Genomic DNA, 24,884 nt, shown 5'->3' on the forward strand with positions numbered 1-24,884 from the left:
TTCTTCCAGATTTTAAATTGTAGTATCAATGGTACAAGTAGAAAGTGGTGGAGGCGGCGGGACGGTGATTGAGATTGCTGTAGCAGAAGCAGCTGCAGCAGTAGTAGTAGCATAGCATTAGTGATGCTAGAATAATGACAGTTGTTGTGGCAATGTTTGAGTAGTGGTGGTAGTGTTGGTTGTCGTGGTAGTTAAATTGGCATGGTGGTTAACATACAATAACGGCTGCATGCTAATTATATATTTATGTTTAGACTGTTGGAAATGGACAGAAAAACAGCCGATTACTCAGATAAACAGTCAAGTATGAAACACAGGTCAAAGATTGCACATTTCCAAAGTTTGGAAAAAGCCACACAGGTATTGAAATGTTATATATTATCTATTCTCAAAAGAAAATATTATGTCTGAAAGTGTTATTTTATTGTCCGAAGTCGCACTTTTTGTATGAAATACAAATAGGATATTCTAGTTCTTTTCTATTAATTTTTTTCATCAAGTTGAATGAAAATAAATATTTTACACTATCAAATAGCCAATAGGAAATACGATAATGTTCATACAACAACATGAAAATAAATCCTATTTTAATAATAAATAGAAATAAAAAACTTGAATATTCTGTTCATTATATACTTTGCTCTATTTAACCTGGTAATTCGAAAAAATCCCTTTTAATTTTGTGTATAAGCTGAATTTCGAAGTTCGACATGACACCAATGAAAATACGAAACATAGGCTTCACTGCAGTTTAATATAAATTTTACAGTATAAGTATTGAAAATAAAAATACGCATTTCTTTCATCATTTTTTAGTTTTTTTTTCATTTACAAAGTTAATCTTATGATGTATGCCAATAATTTATGAGAAAATTGTTTGATAAAATATGTTTACTTATTAATTTCAAAAAATAACATAATGCTACTATAAACATTTTTTGTACGTATTAACTGTATAATTTTAAATCTGTTTATTCTAAATAGCCTCCACAAAAAAAACCCCAGACATTCCAAGAAAAAAATTCAACAAGCACAATCAGGTTTTATTTTCGTTCCTTAAACATAAACCTCGCCATGTTTTCTGCATATTAACTTGTTCTTGAATTATACGATTTTATGCTTTTTAATGTAATTCACAACTTTGTTTCATGTACAATATCACTATTAATTCTATTACTTTTTAAAAAATATAAAATGTAATTCTTACTCTGGTTTTGATATATTTTATCTAATGGCTGATAATTTATTCAGTCTTTGTTTTCCTGCATTTCATAATATTTCTGAAGTTTTTATAAATACCAGTAACACAAATCCATAAGCACATTTCTAAGATAATACCAAAAAAGAATCATCTTCAAAAATAATCAAGAAAATCACTTTTTATACATAATTATTTTCTTATTTCAGCTCCAACTCCGGATGATAAGTCCACTCAAAGTCAGTCACCAAAAGAGACAGACGCGTTTGATAAGAAGTACATGTGATATAATGATATTATTTTGTGAATTCTTTTGGTCTTATTTTTACATTCATGTGATAGGGCGAGCAAAAAAAAGTTAATATATTTTTAAAACTTAAGTATTTAATGTGGATAATGTATAAATTTCTATGCACAAAATATGCAAGTGAAAGATTCTACTTAACTCGTGGATGTTTGGGTCTTTACTTACCGTGTTTGTGTATCTTTAGCTAATTTCTTGTAAATCGTATTACGCTCTTTAACGTAAAAAACAATTTTCAGAACACTTTCCTAAAGAAAACAGATGATCTATATTTTTCATTATATATAACGCATTTTAATGGAACGACCAAACAGAAAGTATTATAATTTTGTATTTAAGGCAATATTAGACATTGGAAAAGACGCCTAAAAGAAATGATACATATACCTGGTCCATTTTTTTTAAAGGAGGCTATCACACATAAATCATTTGTCTTTATTGGAATTATTATTATAAACATCATCATTATTATGCTTCTTGATAAATTAATCTCTTTTTTAAAGATGCTTGTATTTTTACTGAAAACAAACGTATCAAATCTATGTTATACATTTAGAACCGGCAATGAATTCGACAAAGAATTACGTGTAAAAATGGTAGACGTGTCTGCCAGTCAAAGCCGGTAAGTCTTTATATAGATGTATTATTTGAAGACAATAGATATAAGAAAATGTTAAATAAAAATATTTTTCTAATGTTTGTCATTCCCGCCACCAATGTCGTTGACTTTGCTTTTTTGTATTTATTAACTCATACTTGTGCAAGGCGACGTTTAGGAGTTATATATGTTTTCCTTTTTTGCTGATTGTTTTAATTCTGATTAGTTTGAGAATTGCCATCCATTGGTTTCCTTCCTCTTATATGTTTTAGAGCATATATTGAAAATACAACGTCAAATCAAAGTCAAATTTCATAAAACAAGAACAAAAATATTATATAGATTTGCTTAGATAAAACAATTAAAACAATTTGTGATAATATTTGCAGCAGGTGGTCTCCAAATGAAATGGAAATATTCCAACATCCCATGTGCTTGATCGGTGCCGAAAATGTAAAAAACGAAATTGGAGAAGAAACTAAAATACTTTTAAAGAGCGAGGAACAAGTGTTTGATCAAATAGCAAAGATAGATTGGCCAATGGTTGTTGTAGCCGTCGCGGGTGTGTACAGAACTGGAAAATCGTATCTAATGAATCGTCTGGCGGACTCGAGCAAAGGTAATTAAAAAAATTATGTCAGTGTAATACATTCAGTTTCAAACAATGGCAAAATTCACAGAACGAGATCGTTTTTAAAGTCAAAAATAAATTAAAATGTTATTTTGATAGATACAATATTATATCGCAAGTATATTGTTATTGCCGTTATGCCCAACAAAGAATTGGAAGCTTAAGTTTTGATTTTGATAATGCTGGTTTAGGTTTCGCGCTGGGAGATACGATTGAATCAAAAACCAAGGGCATTTGGGCATGGTGTAAAATACATCCCAAATTATCGAACACTGTTCTGCTGCTTCTTGATACCGAAGGACTTGGCGATGTTGAAAAGGTATGCAAAGTTTATTCAATAACATTTGACGGTGAAAGGTAAAATATTATTTATTGTACAACATAAATCAAAATCTAAATTTACAATTAAGTTCCATCAACAATGGGCAAATACATTTGCAGGTATATTTAATTCAAGTTTTAGACGCTTCATTTGTAAACTTATTATCAAAATCATTTTGTAACCCTAGTACGGTTCATTGATGTTTCGAGGAGCATTTTAAGGATCCCCCTCTTATTTTCAAACTGTCTGCAGGCAAAATATATACTGCTTCATAATAAAATATCATACGGACAACTATTTGCAATAAAAGCCATAATCTCCGACAGATTCAGGTGATAGCATATACAAATTCAGAGAGGTAATTCACACTTGACACAATTATCGCTGAGTAAGTTTATCTGTCATGCATGTGCTTAACAAGGAACATTGAAATACAATAATTTTGCAAGCAATGTTATATTAAATCTAAATATATAGTAACTTGTCACTTTTCGTTAAACAAAAGAGGTTGGCTATTCTGAAAGACAAAAATACCTATTCGAATCGATAGCATTGCAACTGTTTTCAGTTTGTGAACCATTATAATATATAGTATCTAATGCATATCTGATTTGCATAATGTTCTCTCCTTTAGATTTATATATTTTGACTAATCTTGTCGACGTAATTCACTGTGTTTTATGGAACATGGAAATTGTAGTAATAAAAAAGACAATTACGTTTTAACACGTATGTTAAGTTAAGAAGGAAACGTAGATGTATAGTGGTAAGGTTTTAGTGAAATTTGACTATGAATTGATAATGTTGGTTATTAAAAGAAGTACATGTTATAAGACCTTAAGTCTATGGGATACATTTAAGCTGGTTTTACATATACTTGTACAGATTCTGACACAGATATTATCACTTCTATTTTTTAAAACAAATATTGAATACTGCTTCAAAGCAAACGTGTCACTTTCAGTACATAATCATTAGTAAACATAGATATAAGGCCCAACAATATGTCCTTTTCACATTATTGCGTACAACTTAACTCGTTTGGCTGATATTTTCATTTGACAGGGTGACCCAAGTCATGACAACAAGATTTTTACTCTAGCGACACTCCTTTGCAACTGTTTAGTTTACAACATGAAGGGAGCTTTTGATAACGACGCCGTCTCTAAACTCACGTATCCTTTTCTCTTTTTTAGAAAAAAATGTTTAACATTGTTTTAAAGGTATTAACTATAACCTTTGATCAAACAATAATTTATTATTTGTATTTAGTCAGATTGTTGTTTTTTTGCATTCCTATGTAAGGATAAATTAATTAGATATTTCCTGGAATCTGTGTGTGGTTAAAATGCGTAAAATGCAAAATTAACATTCGGGGAAAATAATAAACTTAGCATGTTTTATCTTCCCAATGATAATACCTAGTATAGTGCTAATATCTTTGTTTCCCCCACAGCTGGGTTGTTGCATGTATTTCAAGCTTTGTCTTGTGTAAGCGTCGAGGAGCAAGCGAGGTTAAGTCGATGCCCTTAGTCACAAGGACACGGGGGCTTCTTGCATGTCAGGAAATCATCCAGTTAGCTTAAACAATGTCAGTTATTCTACTCTGATACTTGCATGTGTCCGATAAAATGCACAAAGGGACACCTGAAGACTTCGTCCACTTATAAAGCTGGAGATTCACCGGTGTCGTTGTAACTTAAAATCAAACAAAACACGAACTTGCAAGTTAATTCAAATTGTCACTGTAAAACTTGACAAGACTCATGCAAATAAAACATTATATTACATAATAAGAAAATGGGTACCTTGGTCATCACTGGTGTAAAAGTACTGTGTGAACGTTCCATTATTCTGATACCAAAGATTTTATTTGTAAAAAGGCAACTTTTTGAGTATTCATAGTATTATAATCTTCAAATGAATGAATAAATGAATGAATAAATGAATGGATGAATGAATGAATTGATGGATGAATGAACGAATGAATGAATACAGACAAAACATATTTATTCTAATTATAAGTATTCAATTCTGTTCAAGATAATTCTGTAAAAATGTAATATTACTCGTAGACTTTGTATATAATAGCTTAACTAAAGTATCTCAGATTTGTTACAGAAATGGCAAGTAATATAAGATATCGTGGAAAATCTTCTGAGGATAATGAGTTAATCAATCTAATAATTCCTGACTTCGTTCTCTGTTTGAGAGATTTCAGTCTAAAATTGATAAAAGATGGGAACAAGATAACAGAAAACGATTATCTTGAGCAAAGTTTAGCGGAGAATAAAAGCAAAGCAGACCAGTTCAACAAACCAAGAGCATGCATCAGAAAATACTTTACGAAACGCGAGTGCTTTGCTTTCCCAGTTCCGGGTGATGCTGATGTTCTTGAGAATCTTGAAACTTTGAGCTTTACCCAGTTATCTACCAGGTTCAAGGACGTAACATCTCGATTTACATCCTTCATATACTCAATACCACCTAAGACGTTGGTTATCAGTAAACCAATAAATGGACAAAGTAAGTTGTAAATGACCATGATTATTGAGAGTATGTCATTTAATCTTGACATATATACTCAGGATTAATTTTAGTGCTTTTTTCCATGCTTCTTTATTGTTTTATCTAATAACTTATAAACTGAATAAAAACAAAACATCTACGAATATCTGAATGCAAAAAAAACAAAAAAAAACAAAAAAAAACAAAACAAAAAACCAAAAAACAACAACAACAGAAACACATATTAAGTTTATGAAATACCATATTAATTACCCAAACGTTTCCGTAAAATATTTAACAAGATTTTGAGGTTATTATTAGAACTTGACATTACAGCTAATTATTCTGATGCGTCTTCTGTATTGATTCATATTAATCCCACATACCAGATAGCTTGCTGATTTATTCAGTCAATCCGCATTTAGAAATAATGGGTTATCCTTATGCAGTCAGCAATGCCTCATAAACGATTGCTTTTGAACTGTCCATGCCTTCTATATATAGAACTGATTTTGAATACAATTTCAAAATGTCTAATGTCTTTCTTCAGTTTATGGATCTTTAAATTCTAAAGATTTCTTGATTGTTCTTCCTTTAAATGAAAGCTTAGTATTTTACCAACCTCTCATTTCTTTACTACATTTTTTTCAGAATTTTCTTTTTATCTTATAATGATAATAACTTGAGCATTTATTTTCATTATTTTCCTAGTGTTCGTTTCACTAGCTACCCACTACGTAACAGCTATCAAACACGGTGCTGTCCCAGATGTTGATGATGCATTTACAGCTGTAGCGAAAATAGAGAATTCTAGAGTTGAAAAAGAGGCTCTAGATATCTTTGAAAATGAAATGGAAAAAGTAATGCTGCCAATATCTGAAAACGATTTGGGGAAGCGTTACACAAGCATACAAAAGATAGCGCTAGATCATCTCCGACAGAATGTTGTACATGACTTTCAAGCGAAATGTGAAATGCAAGCTCAGGTAAAAGATCTTCAATAAATTTATTCCGACAAAGGGTTGCCCAAGTTTTCGTTTAATTTAAAAGTTAAGTTAATTTTTTAACATCCATTATCATTTTAGTTTTAATGATATTTTATCTTCTTTTCTACGATAAGAAATTACACTAGACAGATACAAATTATCCTTTTTACATGTCTGAAAATTTACAATGAAAAATGTGCTCTCTCTATTTAAACAGATAATTTATATACAGATATGCCAAACGTTTTTCTAACGATTTCAACAGACATTTCAAAAACTGTATAAAAATGATAAAAGTTCATTTCAATGTATTTTACCGTACGAGCTACATATTAAAAACAGTATTTCTATGAATAAAGCGTCAAATAGCATGTGCTAAAAGTTTTCCTTTATGAAAAGATAACGAATGAATTATATGATGCTTACAAACTCCATATCAATGAGTATAAAATGTTAATTATGATTTGTTTGGTAAAATTTAGCGCCACATCAACACTGTTAAGGTCAGTTGGCAATTTTCCAGCGCTACAGATGCCAATCCGCGATTTTGTAATCAACCATGTATTATGTTTCTAAATTGAGTAGATAATTGCTTGGTTTAGCTACTTTTAATTTAACAAACAAATCATATTTTTTATAAAAGATAGGCGGAGCATATAGTGCAGCAGCTCCTTTCAATTATCAATCCTATATTTGTAAAAAAAATCATGACATGTCATTTATCGACGGATTTTAAAATGATCTCTTGAACAAAATATTGAAACAATGAGCGCAAGACAGATCAATGTCTGTTTATCAAATGCCAAGGTAACACTTGACCTTTGTCATATTTAAAGTATATTGATGTCCGGCCAACTGTTCATTTTCTCAGGATGGATAAAAGATAAATATGCTTGACTGTGTTGGACAAGAACTCGACTTGTCGCACTTGAGACACATATCTCAAGCTTAAATGTCATTGTCAAATATATACATCAAATTATATGATCATAGTGAATAGATGTTCCCGTAAGGTGCAATACTTTGTTATTTATATACGGTTTTAAAATAATCATACATTAGCTATCTCTATATGATATTCCACAAGCCATAACAAGGTTGGTGCTCAAATAAAAGGTCGCATTAAACTTGAAATGACATTTTTCATTAACGTGTTTAGATGTTTATTTCCAGTTAAGAATCGGGTCATTCATTAAGGAATTTCGAAATAAATTTGCTTTTTAAATGTCTTGCATATTAAGACGATGTGTTGCTGCCTATAACAATGGTTAATGTCAAGCTTAAATGTCAAATGGCCAGTGTTTAACACGCAGGAAAATAAAACCCGACAGTAAATCTATAAGATTTGAGAAAATAAAAAAAAAAACTTTTGTGATATGATAGTTATTTAAAAAAATAAATGCTGAATTTGAAGTGAACAACGTTGTAGTTTAAACGACAATGGTCACTGAAAGGTTTTTAAGTTACAACCAAACAAAAGAACTTTGGCTTCAATCTATGTTGTCCTTTTTATGGAACTTTTTGTTAGGAAGACATAATTTGTGTTGCTCATTAAACTTACCTCGTAAGGCAGCTTGAAAGGTGACGGTTATACTTTGATGCAGAAATAGTACTTTGTTGTTTGTGTCTAGTAATATCATTGTCATTCGGTCAGGTATGTTTGAAATAATTAGGCACACTGAAAATAACAGCCAATGTTTGTAAAATGTTTCTTCATTCTTGTCCCGAGCAAATGTCATATTTCTTAACTTGAAAAGTATACAAATTTTATCAATTACAAACATAACATTTTTATAATTTTGTTCGGGTGATTAAGATCGCCGACTCCATATCATTTGGCTGTAAACGATTATGGTTCGATTTCTGTCATAGTCTTGGATTCTTTTGTGAGAAAAAGATATCCAGGTAGCTATTGGAAGGTTTCTCAGGTGCTTTTGTCTGAATCCATGTATGATAGGCACCTAAGGTCTTTTACCACCAGAAAACCTTAATGGTGTCGGTGTGACTGGAGTAAACTAGAAATAAACTACAAAGTATTTATTTCTTTACAGAGGAAAATGGATGCAATGTGGGGCAAGATAAAAACAACTAACGAGGAAAAAGTTAGAGAAAAATGTGAGAATACATTGCATAGTTTGTCTATGAAGTATCTTCGCAATAATATAGTAAATGAAGAATATGAAAAAGCAGGTGGTCATCGGAGATACAAGCGTGATATGGAAAGAATCAAAGATGAATACGTCGGTGTGCTAAAAGACTTCAAGGAGAACGAGGTTTACGAAATTTTGATATTGTCTTTCTATATTTCCTTATCTTCTTAATTTTTATTGATTTTATCGAAAATGTTTACGATTATTGGGACCGAATTAATAATACTTACCAATTCAAAAGTAAAATTCCTTTTGTTAGATTATATTTTATCTAAATCTTCAAGTGTAAAAATAAATAGAAGCACATATATTTTGTATGCAGCATTGTGCAGTTGGCCTTATCTCATGCATCATGAACTTAGAGTTGAAAATGGCCCCGCTCCGGTGCCACTTGTTTCTTTGCCTTTTCTTTTTATTGTTAGATATTCCTTACAGAAACCACGGTGCTTAAACAGTCGATATTTGATTTTGAGCATAACCGTATGACCTTAAACATTTCTAAGAAATAGTGAAAAGCCCTAAAGAAAGCCCAAAACGGCAAAATTGTAAAATGTTGCAGGCTCGGTTTTATTGAGCCTGTTCATGGACGGTAATGGAAAGTGCAAGTTACCGTCCACGCCCCCTAGCACAGGCTTAAGCAGAACACTAAAATGGTGAAATTTTAAATTTAGAAACATCCGCAGATGTATTCATACGGCGGTTATCATGGAACCTTCAATGTGACACAGTAGTGTCATTCCATGAAAAGCGGCGTATGGTCCCCAAATAAAAGAATGCGTGTGCCCTAAACGAGAAAACAATGGGCGGAACTAAATAAAATGGAATTTTGAAAGGGGATCTGAGGTTATGAAGCCTGCATATCACAGATAAGACGTCAAAAGACAAATTTAAAAAGCAGGCGACATATCCTAAGGCTGATTATACAGTATTCAAGTAGGAATACTGGAACCACCCAAATTGAAAAGGCGAAAAACAGAAAAACTGAAATACCATGTAAAATGTATACACAGCAATAATGTCGTGCTGAACGGTCTTCAGGGATCGAAAATATAACATCATTGATTAAATGTACGATTAAATGTAAGAGTCACTTTGTTTATATACTGAACTTGATATGCAACCACACTTGAATGGTCTTGTGTAAAGAAGATAGTTTCTTTAGTATGTAACATTGCCTTGTAAACATTCTTAAAATGATGCCAATTGTGGTTCAATTAAAAAAAACTCCATTACAATGTAAGTGAATGACTTTCTAGTGTTAAACACATATATTATGACATTTTCATGACATTATAGCTCTCTTGTGCTTCTCTAAAAACAGAACCTCAAACAAAATTACATAACATTTATTTTTGAAACTTTTCAAAGAAATAATAAAGTAATCATACTGTAAAGATCGATTTATTCTTTTCATAGATTTTATCTTCATGGTATGGATTTGTAGAAAGAATGACTTCTATTGTTAAATATTTATGACATTTTTTGCAAATTAACCTGATATGAACGATCTCATGACTTTATAACTCTCTTGCGTTATTGTGGTTCTCTAAAGTAGAACCTCAGAATAAATACATAACATGTATTTTTGATACTTTTCAAAGAAATAATAAGGTAATCATACGGTAAAAACCTATTCATTCCATTTATAGATTATATCTACATGGTATGGATTTGTAGAAAGTATGTCCAAAACTGAAGCCAAAATAGTTGAAGCTGATGAAAACTTGTCACAGCAGGAGAAAGAAGGTACTTGATTATTTCTTTAACTTAAACAAAGCTTCACTATTAGCTATTTGATACTCCCATGTTGAAATTATAATGACTCACTTAGGCTCAAACTTTTTATACCGGTTTCTCCACTCCCCGTCTCATCTTCAACGTCAGCATAGCTTATAATCTAAGATTCACGACAATTCATTTTCAGCCGAGCAAAAACGAAACAAAGAAGAACACGACGAATTATTGAAGAAACAACAAAAAGCTCAAGAGGATGCGTTAAAACAACAGCGACAAGATTTGGCAAATCATTACGAAAAGTTAGAAAAAGATCGCCGTGAACAGCAAGCAAAAGATCAAGAAAAGTATAAAACAATGGTGACAGAAAGGTTGGAGAAGGAAGCAGCACAAAATGAAGTTAAACGCTTACAAAAGCAACAAGAAGATGCAGATAAGGAAGCCAAACGCCTTAGACAGGAACAAGAAAAAGCTCAAGAGGAAGCTAAGAAGTTAAAAGACAAAGAAATAGAGAGGAAACAAAAGTGGTTTGGTGCAAGTATGTGGAATGCGTTTTGGAAAAACGACTAAACCATAAACATTTTTATTTATTTAACATGCTGAGAATATTTTTAGATTTTAATTTTAACCCATGTGTTTTGCTTTTGAAGAAGATATCCATGTTATTTAAATTTGCTTTGCTGTGTCATAATACATGTGGTATTGCGTTATTAAAACGTGTGTTTACCGTATAAGTGGTTTTTTCCGGTTTATTTCTGCGTTTTCTGCGGTCAGTTTCATGACCGCAGAAATAAAAACCGCAGAATATTTCACTCATCTGCTACGATATGTGTCCTGCATTATGACCTGTTTCGTCTACAGTAATAACGACTAACGTATTAAAACGGTAAGGGGGTTTTCAAATTGTATTAAATTGCTGTAGGCTTATTATGTAATCTGTGTTTTTAAAGGACGTACTAATTGTTAATGATGCTATTTTAAGAATATAGATATTTCAAACCATTTCAACCCTTATACTGCTAAATAATCGTCGTCAACTATAATTGTCATCTGATTTACGGTCAACTGCTATCAACTTTTTAATTATACAATTAAAGATACTACAGGGTTATATTTTTCACACGTCATTTCACGATGATCAAAAGCTGCATACCTTTCTATTGTTGCACATTATATTTGTTTGCAAGCAAACAGTACATTTGTTTGTAATTACTTTATTGTTTTGCGGTGACGAAGCTAAACAAATGTGTACGTGCGAAAAAAATAGGTTGAGAAATGTGACTAAGATTTTGATAAGACGAGTCGCAGAATTTAAATCACGTTTTGTCCAAAGAATGTGCCGCAGAAATAAAGTCCGCAGAAATGAAAACATGCCAAAATTTGGAAAAACCGCAGAATTTGGAGCCCGCAGAAAAAACCACTTATACGGTATCTATTTTTTAATTCAATATTAAAGTTACCCAAGATGAGGAATTTATAACAGTTTTGTATCTATCAATAAAGGCATGAATTTGGAAAATACCAATTTTCTGGTTGTTTTAGTTTCATACACTATGACTTAAATGTGTATTCCTATATAAACCAAGTGACCAAAATTGTTTACCAAAGACGCATGATTATTAAAGAAATCCTAAAGGCACTGGGCATTGTAGATCTACACAAACAATCTTAACTGCGATTGCCTGAATACGTTTTTATTAACTTAGTGATATTTTGATCAAATGGGGCATGTGTAATTTCAAATCTTCAAAGGTCCACAAAGCAATGTTAAATGAAAAATATCTAAGCTTTTGATATTTTTTTGATATTTTACTCCCACACTATGCTGCATGTCAAAACCTCTGCGTTTTGTTTTTTTCTACTATAAGACTTTAATTAGGTGTCTTTATACATGTAAAAGGTGCATAACAATATACGCCTAAATGTTTAGGCCCTATTGCAAAATAAAAAAAAAGACTTGTAAGTAGCTTTATTACAATATGTAGGGACATCTGCATGCAATTGATTAAAAAAAAGAAAGTATGAACAATTACATATTGTCTTCAAATATTTCAATTCTTATTCATGGCGTGTTGTAGTTTTAAAATCTGTCAATGTGTTTCACATTCAATTTTCAGTGTAGTTGACAGATTAAATAGCAAATCACGTAACACATACATGGCATACATAGTAACGGCGACCTGGTTATATTTTCAATAATAAATTATGAATATAGACTGTGCAATCGTTTGACGTTAACGTTTCTTACAAAGAAGAGTAATGAAATATTTATAAGCATGGCAGCTCAACCCAGTTGCCTTCCTTATTACAATATGAATCCTTTAAAAATATACTGTAACAAACCTATTTAATACATAGCGACCTTCAGATATTTGGTCCATATTCTAGCGAAATATGCTTAATTAGTCGAACCAGGCCTGAACCTGACAAATGCAAATAAAATATATCTAAAAAGGAGTCTTTCTTTACACCAATGCCATTTAACTTGGCATCTATTTTAATTGTACCGCAGTGCAATAAATTTTAATGAGTTTCGAGAATCAAAATCTATCTAGATGTTCTAAAGTATATTCAAACATGTATGCTAGTCGACACTGTTGTAAGTGGTTTGTATTTTTTCCGAACCACGGAAAATTGAATAAGCTTTGTCTTAAAAAACATAGGTGTTATTTATATTATGATGTAACTTGTAATAGACCAACGAGACATCAAAAGTTCAAACGGCTCTTTTAAGAAAAAGATAAATTAATAAAACAAAAGGGCCATGATGGCCCTGAGGTTGCTCACCTGTAAAGTGGCCCCGCAGCGGGGCCAGTTTTAACCCTAAGGCTTTTATTTGAACAAACTTGGAAGATACCCATTAGATGATGTTTCATGTTGTTTAGATTTTACTACACACATATAATGAAAAACAATGACCTGCGGCCCCCCCCCCCCGGCAGGGCCAATTTCAACCCAAGGGCTTTTATTTGAACAAACTTGGTAGACACCCATAAGAAGATGTTTCATGCTAAATATCTAAGCTCAAGCTCATTGGGTTTTTTAAAAGAAGATTTTTTATGTTTTTACTATACAAATATTTCTAAAAACAATGACATCCCAAGGGCGGGGCCGATTTGACCTCAGGGCTTTTATTTGAACAAACTTTGTAGACACTTACTAGAAGATGTTTCATGCTTAATATCTAAACTCTAGCTATTTGGGTTCTTTCAAAGAAGATTTTTAAGTTTTTGCTATACACATGTAAGGAAAATTAATGACACCCTGGACAGGAGCAATTTTGACCCCAGGGCTTTTATTTGAACAGACTTTGTAGACACACACTAGAAGATGTTTCATGCTTAATATCTAAACTCTAGCTATTTGGGTTTTTTCAGAGAAGATTTTTGAAGTTTTTACTATACACATATAAGGAAAATAAATGACCCCCGGGGCGGGGCCAATTTTGACCCCAGGGCTTTTTTTTTTAACAAGCTTGGTAGACACCCATTAGAACATGTTTCATGCTAAATATGTTAGCTCTAGCTCTTTGGGTTCTTTAAAAGAAGATTTTTTAAGTTTTTACTATATGCATATAGGGACAATCAATGACCCCCTGGGGCAGGGTCAATTTTGAACCCAGAGCTTTTATTTGAACAAACTTGGTAGACACCTATTAGAACTTGTTTCATGCTAAATATCTTAGCTCTAGCTCTTTGAGTTCTTTAAAAGAAGATTTTTTAAGTTTTTACTATATGCATATAGGTAAAATCAATGACCCCATGGGGCGGGGCCAATTTTGACCCCAGGGCTTTTATTTGAACAAACTTGGTAGACACCCATTCGAACATGTTTCAAGTTAAATATCTTAGCTCTAGCTTTTTGAGTTCTTTAAAAGAAGACTTTTTAAGTTTTTACTATATGCATATAGGGAAAACCAATAACCCCTGGGGCGGCAAATTTTGGCCCCAGTGTTTTTATTTGAACAAAATTGGTAGACACCTACTAGAAGATGTTTCATGCCAAATATCTAAGCTCTAGCTATAAGGGCTTTTTACAAGAAGATATTTAAAGTTTTTTCTTTCGGTTGCCATGGCAACCAGAGTTCTGCATGGAATTAAGTTCTTTGAACAATTTTTAAAGGTGACCACCAAAGGAACATTCCTGTGAAGTTTGGATAAAATTGGCTAAGTGGTTTATGAGGAGATGTCATTTAAAGTAAAAGTTTACGGACGGACGGACGACGGACGGACGACGGACGAAAAGCGATCACAAAAGCTCACCCTGTCACTTTGTGACAGGTGAGCTAAAAAGTAATAAAGTAGTTGTATGAAATTGGATGAAGTAGTTGTAAGGACATCGTTAAGTTTAAAATGGTGTAGCTTAATCATTTTATCAAATAACTTCTACCTGTTTATATAAAGCTTGTCAATTGTATGCCAATACATGATCGACGTACCAATATTTATGATCGAAATCATATTGCTACATTTTCAAATTGGGGTTTAAAGTAAAACCAACTTTCATCATCAGTCATAATATTAGGTAAACGGCGAGTGTCATGGAAATATTTTCATTCAGTCATAATATTAGGTAAACGGCAACTGTCATGGAAATATTTTCATTAATATTTGAGGGCATTTAGCATGCTCCTTCTTCCGGTCAGATGAAAGCAAATGGGAGATCCATTTGGCAGTTATTCGTCTAAATTTCAAGTAATTTTTTTAGAATCGAGCTGACCCTTTTAATTTGCCTGATATATGGTCTATCATGGTAGGTAAAATAATGGCCTGTGTGTCAGTGATCAGCTTGACTTTACAAATGTTTTATTAGTAACCGTGGACCGTTAACTACCAGAGTTACAAGCATCTTTAATTGACTCGTGCCTATTTTTGAATTCATGCATCCAACTCGAAACATTGCATAAGGTATTGCATTGTCGGCATAGATAACACGAACAATCATTATAAACAATTATGGCAGATTGTCCTATTTGTGCTCCATCTTTTATGTAAGCCTGTATTCAAGCACTTAAGCTAGCTTTTATCAGCCATAATTACATTATTACATGAAGTTACTCGGGGAAGGTATTGTAAATTTAAGTTAAATTCCTACACACACATGATTTTGTTACCTGCTTTGAACCAAAGCTACGTTTAACATAAGCACAAGAATTACGTGCTTAACTAGAAAATAGACATCATTCTTATTGAATTACATATTTAGCGATTTTCTGAACTAATCATTTTTTTCTTTCACCAAATCTGACAATCCAACTCAACTCAACTCAAATCATTTATTTGTACATAAAGGCCTCCGGCCCAAAATACATCATAAGGTATAACATATAATAAAATGTCAAGAGTTGTATATTTTGAAACTTAAGTATCATTTATTATATTCATAAGTTGATAGATGTAAATAGATATATTTTTAACAATGTCAGGGTTTTGAGAAGACAAAAGAGCATAGAAATCTTGAAGGTCTGTTCCATGTATATACCAGCTAAATAAATACATTTGTCTGACAGTATCATATTTAACACATTTATTCAAGGCATGGTATTCACAATCAATTACGAGTACATTAGCATTATTAAACTGTTGGCAAACGTTACATATACGATTTTCTTTTATTACATTAATATATCTACCTAATTCAATATTCAGCCTGTGATTTGAAAGACGAAACTTTGACCTAGGAATTCTATATTTTAACTGAATATCCATAGTCAAATATTTTTCAACAGTAAGTAGGCTTTTAAAGTTATTATAATGATCACATCAACTAGAGTATTCAAGAGCTGTTTGCCAGTCTAGTGTACAATAGTTAACAACTTTTTGTTTAAACATGGTAATAAAAGCATTGACATCGCCAACATCTTGACTTATCCATATAAAACTGAATCCAATATTTATACAAAAGTGTTCTAATTTTGGTTGCCCAGCACTTTCTACCGGCATCATCTAGAGATTTTAACATGGTATAACATTGCTTTGTATGTCTATGATATGGCATGGTTAACAAATTACACCAATATCGAATACAATTTTTATAATATGTAGAACATAAAGGCAATCTACCACATTCACCAAGAACAATACATGTATTAGTAGTTCTACGTACATATAAAATACTTTTACAACATTTATTATGTCATTGAATAGATTCTATTGTATCTACATATTCATAGCCCAAAATTTGAGATGCATAACAAAGTATCGGTTTGACCATGGAATCAAAACTCTTAAATGAATCAACAACAGGAAAGTCACCAAAAGGTCTTTGATAAGCCTTTATGGCAAAGAGAGCTCTTTGCGCCTGAGATACTAACTTACAATGAGCAGATGACCATGACAAACTTGATGTAAGTACGATACCAATGTACTTATACTGAGAGGTTATATGGATTTGTATCCAACGACACGACCAGTGCTCATATCGACGAAAAGGACCTCCATTTCGACAGTTCGAAAAACCGTAATTTCAGTCTTATCCATATTTATTTCCATCCCAGTATCACAACAAAAGTTGTCAATAATATTTATTTGCTTTTGAAGCTTAACTGCAGTTTTGGCACACCCTGCTACATCATCTGCAAACATCAAACAAAAAAATATCTGGAATATCGTTTGTGATCAAAATACCACTATCACAATTTTCACGTAAAAGGACAGACAACTCATCTATAAAGAGAAAAAAAATTGTCTAACTTGTTTTGTCCCCTTGGCGGTTGCCGATATTACTTTAGAAGAAATCAGTGACATTGTTATTGAGTTTGACACTTGATTTTAAATCCGTCTAAAGAGACTTGAGAGTATTTGTAAATTGACCGTGGATTCCATTCTTCTCTACAGAAACAAATAGTCTATTGTGGTTAATTTTATCAAAAGTGTTGCGGAAATTGTCTGTTTCGTTGTATTTGTACACGTCACCGTCAACAATGAGCTTATCGAAGCGAAGTGATGCATATTTGCCCTGGTTTCTGGCCTCAACTTATGTTTTGGTCAGTTCTCGCCTGTGTAATTGTACACGCTCAATGTAATCTTCACGCACCGAATACTGCGATTGCGAGTTAAAATTTTGATGAGCCGCCCGCAATACACATTCTCGGTTCTTGTATTTGCTAAACTTCGCTATAATGGGGCAACTATCCGATCGTCTACTGCCTACTCTATGGGCCCTTTCAATCTCAACATTTGCTTAAGTGTATTGGAAATAAAGTCTCGTACCTTCCGTTCACTTTCCTCCCAGTTCTCAGAAATACGGCCTTCAATACCAAGAAATCGTAAATTATTTCTCCGTGAAGTTCCCTCGAGCCTGTCCAACTTCAAAGACAGATTAGAAAGTTCCTGCTTCATACATACATTTCTTTCGCGTAACTTTACTTTTTTACTTTTAAGCACGTTAACTGTTTTATTTATATCATCAATTTTGCTGTTAATGTTCGATAAATCAGTCTTCATCTCAGATTTCATTTCACGTAAGAAAGCCATTACCTCAGAATCATTTGCCTTGTTAGCACGGGCTCGTGTTGTACTTTGGGACGGGGGTGGTGGTGGCGTTTCTGCGGCGGAGACCTCGGCAAAAGATAATATCCGTTGTTTCTGTTGTTTAGGCGGCACAGAGTTCAGCTCAACATCCCCACCCGGTATGGTTAGCGCAGAGAGAAAGATAGCAAGTCTCAAACACACACTAACACTTTGCCGACTCACAAGTAAGACACGCAGTTTACATCCTTTCTTAATCGGCATAAAAACAATTCCAATTCGAATGCGGTAAAGTCCTTTATCAATTCCCATTTTGCAAAATATTAGAGCAGAAAATTACACGTTGGCCATGTTCTAAGGGAGACAACTGCCTGACACAAACCTGTTGAAAATAACCTCATTTTATCAGATATGTTTTTCCAATATATTTGGTTAGTTTTATTTATAAGATATGGTTGTTTCTTACCATTTATAAAGTTAGATTGAGATAAAATTAAGAAAACTCATTTTTATTGATGAACTCTTTTTGTTGTCGTTGTATATAACTGACAAAAATATCAGTATTCCTCAAACAAGATTGTAAACATATAATATTGATCTTCATAAACACCATAATGACTCATTTTCTGTGCAATAAGCAATTTGAAAATGGTTGCATAATAACTTACTTTTTGAAAAGCATTAACCCATATATGATATATAAATACAGTCGCGAAGTCTGAGAAATTATGTTTTACTGTCTGTTGAAATGAAAAAACTATGAGGTGACAAAATGCATTTATACTGATAACTATTTACAAATATTATAATCATTAGCATGTTTCATCTTTCTTATAATATATGGTATATTTATAGAAGGAAACTATTCTGGCAGAATACAAACAATACATAGTAGTGTAAATATTTTATCTTCTAATAAATATTTTATTTTCTAAATACAATAGCATATAAATAGACACACATAATCAGCAACAACGTAAATGTGTTTTATATGTATTTGTTTTCATTTTTAAAAAGAATACAATGCCTACAATTATTTGTCCTGATTTTTATTAATGCTTTACAAGATATAAGTGCGTATTTCCTATTTATTCTTGTTTCAATGTCAAGATATAATAAAAACATAAGTCTGTGGGTAACAATAAAAATATCATCCCGAGGACAATATCATACTAAAATTCTATGAGGGATTATATTTAACTGTTACTCGCAAACATAATTCAGTTTATTACCCAGAACAAATACTGTAATGATCCGACAATTTTCAACTAAATCAACTATAAAAAAATGAACCAAAAGTAACAAAAACTGAATATCCATACCTTGCAAGTTGTAAGTGTACTTGAGAAGTTGTTTTTCTTGAATTCCGTTAGCAAATGATAAATAATCTACCAATCAGAAGCATACAGTAAGTTGTGTTTCATTTTGGAACTATTTATTAGTCCCAAGACGATTTCCCTTTAATCGAAACATTATCTCCCAAAGGGAAGATAGTCTCTATTCATACAGATATATCTTCCTACCTATATCATAACCTTAATCGTATCAGAAAAGTTAAAATATAATGTGAAATCTGACCCTGTCTAGAATATAATTTTGACAATGTGCAATTACGATATCTTACATCTCAATAGTGTTGTAGATCTGTCTACCACATGTTTCAGGCTTCATTGATTAAATGCGTTAAAACATCCTTAATTTCATGCTTAAATCGTCTGCTTGCTCAATTTGACTCATGCATATCCCCAGGCAATAACTTCCTATTAAACGGATATTTACTTTTTCACTAGTCTGAAAAAGATATATATAACGCGAAAACACTTTAAAATCATGATATGAACATGATTATTACTTACATATGTTTTTCTGTACATACATTTAGACATTGTTATGCTCAACTTCGATCTGGCTCCCTTGCTTTGGAGTTAGAATTAGGCAGACATCGGGGTATTCCAAGAGAACAAACACTGTATAAACTATGCAATAGATCTGAAATATTTAGCTTCACACAATAAGACAAATGTGTTTTTTATGTAAACCAAGTGACCCATGTGGTGGGACAACTATTGAACAAAGGGGCATGATAAATATCAATTATGTGGAAATCCTAAAGACAATGTTTCAAGACAAATGGGCACTGTAGTTTTAAACTAAAACGAAAATAAATGCATTTGCCTTAATCTCTATGTACACTTTGATCCAAAGGGGCATATAGAATGCCAGTTTTGTAGAGGTCCAAACGGCATTGTTACATTAACAATTCTGACTGATGTAAATAGCATGTCAAAGGGTTCCGCTAGATGGTTCCCCAGACAGTTGACTGACGACCAGCAACGGACCAAGCTTGACATTAAGATATCGTTTGTCTCGCTACGAGGATGAACCTGATTTTATCTATCGGATTGTAACTCAGGATGAAACATAGGTCAATCAATTCGATCCAGAATCAAAAAAGCAGAACATGCATTGGAAGCACCTTGGCTCACCCCATCGAAGAAATTCAAGAGGGTGCCATAAGCAGGAAAGATGATGGCTTCATTTTTTTTGGGAAAGTCAGGTGATAACCATGCTTGACCATCTTGAGCAAGGTCGTACCCTAAACGGTACGTACCATGCAGACGAATAGAGACGTCTGCGTCAAGAAATCGCGCGTAAAAGAAGGGGTAAACTGACTCAAGGCGTTCTGCTTCTGCATGACATTGCGCCAGCGCACACATCCCGAGTTGCGATAGCTGCTGCAACTAACTACGGTTTTTGTAAATCTCCCATATATTCCGGACTTGCCCTCCTCTGACTTCTACCTGTTTCCGAAACTGAAAACTAAGCTTCGTGGTTGACGTTACGGAAGCAATGAAGGTGTCATGGAGGTGGTCAATGAGTTCTTTGAACATCAAAATAGAGAGTTCTATTTTGAAGGGTTAAACAAGTTGGAGCACAGTCGGACAAATTTCATTTATGTAGAGGGCGATTATATTGAAAAGTAAGACCAGTGGTTGGGTTCTCTGACTGCTGGTAGTTAATCGGGCCAACAACTTTTCGATCAATCCTTGTACATTAACTGTATCTTTAAATATAATACAGTACATAATTACTTAATTTATGCCTATAAGGACATAATTATTTTAAAATGAATTCTGCACAGCCTTTATTTATTTTCATTACAGCTTTTCTTTCTTATAATAAGTAAAACTTGTCAGCTTGTTTGCATTCTTCGGCATAGCTTGTCATTTTTTTTCAACAATTCAAGTCAATAAAAATAATATTTCATATACATTTCTTTCTAGGATTTATATAGTGATTAAGTAATTATATGAAATTTTGCAGTATTTGTATACATGTCGTTTTATGAATTTGTCAACTGCCTATACTTGTTTATATCAAGCCTTGTAATTAAATGTGGATTGTTTTGAATCAAAGCAGTTATTGGATAATGGATAAAATGAAGAATAGAATTACTGCTGGCCTCTCGGGATTCAAAGAGCAAATCAAAGAAACATTGATTCATAGAAAGAATTGAAAACTGTTATTAAATGTACATGAAATTACTAGAAATGAAATGAAATAAGCATTGAATGCATTTCATTAAAAAAACATAGACATTTTTCAGACAACGAACCACAGGGAAATATTGTTAATGCCAAAACAGAATTTAGACAGGGCATTGTCATTTTTTAATAGCTGGGGTAAAAAAAATAAATTCATTCTTTATTTTCTACGTTGATCAGGTAACCAATGCTTATTAGTACAAAATGGTTTGGATTAAAAAAAAATATTCTTTTTTATACGCATGCAATCTTATAAACATGCACAGCTATATTAAAGAGAATCATTATTTGATCTATTTAGATAACAATATTTAAATAAAATTTTCATTAAACTAAGGAAAAACATAAATCAACAAAAATAATAAGCATCCTAAACAGTGTTCAACTGTTTTAATGGTTCTAATCATATTTAAACAGTATTAACTCAGTGCAGAACTTAGCTCCCAACATAAGTTGCAAGACATTAGTCTTTTGCTCTTTTTGATTCTTTTTAATGTGAAATGTTTAAATATCAATATACTACAAATTAAAGTAATCTTGATTGTCCAATAAGCCTAAAACTCCCGAATCATCTTCAACAGACTGTTTGATTGCTTGACAAAAGCACCGTTAAAATAATTAAATAATGCGTATTGTTTTACATGTAATAAGATGTGTAAACTAGATACATGTATAAATCATCATAAAAACGTTTGATTAATCATGTTCAGTTACTTCACTTCACATCATAACCTAACAAAGTAGACATTTTAACGCTATATCATTTTTTATAAAAACTGTATCTCTTATAAGTCTTTATAAAAGCATAATCCTCCGTTAGTTTACAAACAATGCATCGAGTCGTGCTTTTAAACATTCTCAAATTTAAAAGTAAATTCCTCTGAGGTCCAAAGGCTAAATCGTAAAAAAGTTCCATTGATCTATTGGTTCACAGAAATCTTTGTCAATTTGTACAATACTAATAATCCTTGTAAACAGTGTAACTGAAATGATATTAAAAACATGTTGCTGCTTTGCTCATCATGCGAAAATAAGTTTACCATCCCGTTTCTTCGCAAATGATATACTGATTCGTTAATATAAAACAAATAATGCCATTGAAAGGAATTCTAAATATTAACATTGAACTTGAATGAACTTAATGTTTCATTCGAATATAACTTTTTCAGCTTATTTTGTTCACGAATTCGCATCGCCTGAAATTTTCTGTTCACATGATAGAAAACCAGCCACTTAATCCAATGATCAAATTATTACAAAGCAACGGTAAGAGTTGTTAACAACCAATGATGCTTTTCTTTTTTTTCGTTAAGAGGTAATAATTTTGATTTGAAAAATGACATATAAATAATATGCTGTTTCATCATTTATTTCCCGTTTAAGAACATCCGATTTTCTGAGAAGTAGCTAAAATCGAAACGTTAACACAAACAAGCCTTTTTCTCAAATGAAAAACAGTGATGTTAGCATTGATATTGTTTGAACATCCAAAGATATGTGTCAAATTTCTTTCCGCAAGTTATTGGGAGAATTGAGAATATCTTTACTTTTCCTAAAATCTTAGAACATTTTTCTCAAGTTTTATGTTTTTGAACTTGTGGCTTATCTGGAGGCATATTACTTTAATGAGCAAAAACGATTTTCTTTGTCTATCCACTTGGCTAACTAGAAAGAGTTTCATGAACGGTAATCCATGTGTCGCTGTTTCATTTCTCGGGGGAGGCGAATCCCCCCCCCCCCCCTAACAGTAAATCTCAAACTTTGTAATAAATGGTTATTTTTTTTCTCTTATCCCAGATTCAGAAATTTATTTGGACTTGTAGCCGGTTACATGCCAAAAATTGGTAATTACAACATTTTATTTTGCCGTCATAAATCTTTTGTCCAGTATAAGTTGATCTATCTTTTATAAAATATATTAACTTGAAGATAATCTTAATGTTTTGTCTTGTTTTATTACTACATTTGTCATAGTATGTTATTGATAAAGAATAAATTAATTATGAAAAAGAACTAAGAGTGCATATCCCACAAAATTGATACATGACCAGAAAACGTAAAAAAAAATATTTTGTTTAACTTGGGAGCTATTGCATTGTCGAAAAAAATAAACATGACTGTTGTAAATGATCGTTTTTATACTTGCAATAGCAAACCTATAAAATGACTTCCAATTAAACGATGCGTTGGTTGGTTTGTTGAATTTATTGTCGTACCAACACTGTAAATGCGATTTTCCAGCTTCCAACTAGTAGTGGAAGAAATGCGAAACCACTCATGCATTATTTCAGGCACGAACAGTTACCTGAAAAAAGACCACCGTGGTTCCGTTAGATATCCGAATGGCTGCCTCACATAAAAGGAACATAGCTATGCATTGTAATAATACTAAGTTCAAAACATTTAGTAACTATTTAATATAAGATATAATATGTTTATTTACTCCATTTAATTTAATATACATACAGTAGGATTTCAAAAACCCTTTTCAAAAAGACAAGTTTGCAGGGATAGCGGTACTGTTTAATCACAAAGTAAAGATCTTAAAGCGGGCCTTTTAGAACTTGTTTTAAATGATATGTTACAGATTTGGGAATTCTCCTTTTTTGACACCATGCAACATTATATAAAAAGCTAATAGATTCTGTCGCGCTTGAAAAATTCGAATTGTGCCAAACCTCTATCCGATCCGATAGCAACATTCATATTAAGCATAACTAGTTATAGCGAAAAAATACCATAATGCTATTTTCAAAGAAACACCTTTATAAAAAAAAACATCTTCATATTTTATTATTTCATACACTTCTTTAAGTGAATGCAACAAGATCAAAGTTTTAACAGGATATCCCTAATATTGACAGTCCTAGAAATGAAAGCGGAACAAGAAAACTTTAACTTTCACAATTTATTTTTGGTGAATGGGATAATTATTTTTTTTAAATAAATAAGTCAGTCTTATATAGCTTTTCATTAATAAACAAAGTAACACTTTGAAGCAGTTTGTATGCAATGGACAACATACATTTATTTCTTTGTGTAATTTCAACTGGAAGCAATTGCGATAGCACATCGCTTCTGAAATGTCCTGAATATTGTTGCACTTCTAATTTGATGCTGTAAATCTTTTTCGCATTTCTTTAAAGCAGGTGATATATACACGTGGTCTTTATAGTAACGCTAGTCAATACGATCATTTACTTTTCTTTCATTTTCAATATTTATAAAATTAAATGACTGATATTTGCTACAACTGACAATGTATCAACATGATATAAGACAATTGTTACGGGACATGTTGATGCCTTTTTTATCTTTAATGAATAATCAAAAATGAAAACTGTTATTGTTAAATATGAAAGTTGGATAGCAGTATACAGCACATATGCTGGATTTTTTAAGCAAAGCAACCATTAATCCATAGATCTATAATTTAATC

General features: G+C 32.1%; 1 protein-coding gene across 1 annotated transcript; it reads left to right on the forward strand.

The window, feature by feature from the left end:
- Positions 1-264: 264 nt before the first annotated feature.
- LOC132730506 (guanylate-binding protein 1-like) lies at positions 265-11,165 on the forward strand. The gene is made up of 11 exons (XM_060716463.1): positions 265-304; positions 1,408-1,474; positions 2,059-2,124; positions 2,490-2,719; positions 2,923-3,050; positions 4,119-4,228; positions 5,164-5,579; positions 6,273-6,547; positions 8,599-8,820; positions 10,347-10,443; positions 10,622-11,165. Exons 1-11 carry the CDS (start codon positions 265-267, stop codon positions 10,999-11,001), a joined length of 2,031 nt encoding a protein of 676 aa, XP_060572446.1. The 3' UTR covers positions 11,002-11,165.
- Positions 11,166-24,884: the final 13,719 nt, after the last annotated feature.

The sequence above is a fragment of the Ruditapes philippinarum genome, unplaced genomic scaffold, assembly GCF_026571515.1.
Source record: "Ruditapes philippinarum isolate M1 unplaced genomic scaffold, ASM2657151v2 ctg5694_1_1_1_1, whole genome shotgun sequence".
Lineage (NCBI taxonomy): Eukaryota > Metazoa > Mollusca > Bivalvia > Venerida > Veneridae > Ruditapes > Ruditapes philippinarum.

What these genes read in the sequence shown, in the direction of transcription:
- LOC132730506 (XM_060716463.1), top strand. Translation starts at nt 265, where the DNA reads ATGGACAGAAAAACAGCCGATTACTCAGATAAACAGTCAA. An exon ending in GTGTCTGCCAGTCAAAGCCG is followed by an intron (nt 2,125 to 2,489) that starts GTAAGTCTTTAT and finishes TAATATTTGCAG; the next exon opens with CAGGTGGTCTCCAAATGAAA. An exon ending in AATGTGAAATGCAAGCTCAG is followed by an intron (nt 6,548 to 8,598) that starts GTAAAAGATCTT and finishes ATTTCTTTACAG; the next exon opens with AGGAAAATGGATGCAATGTG.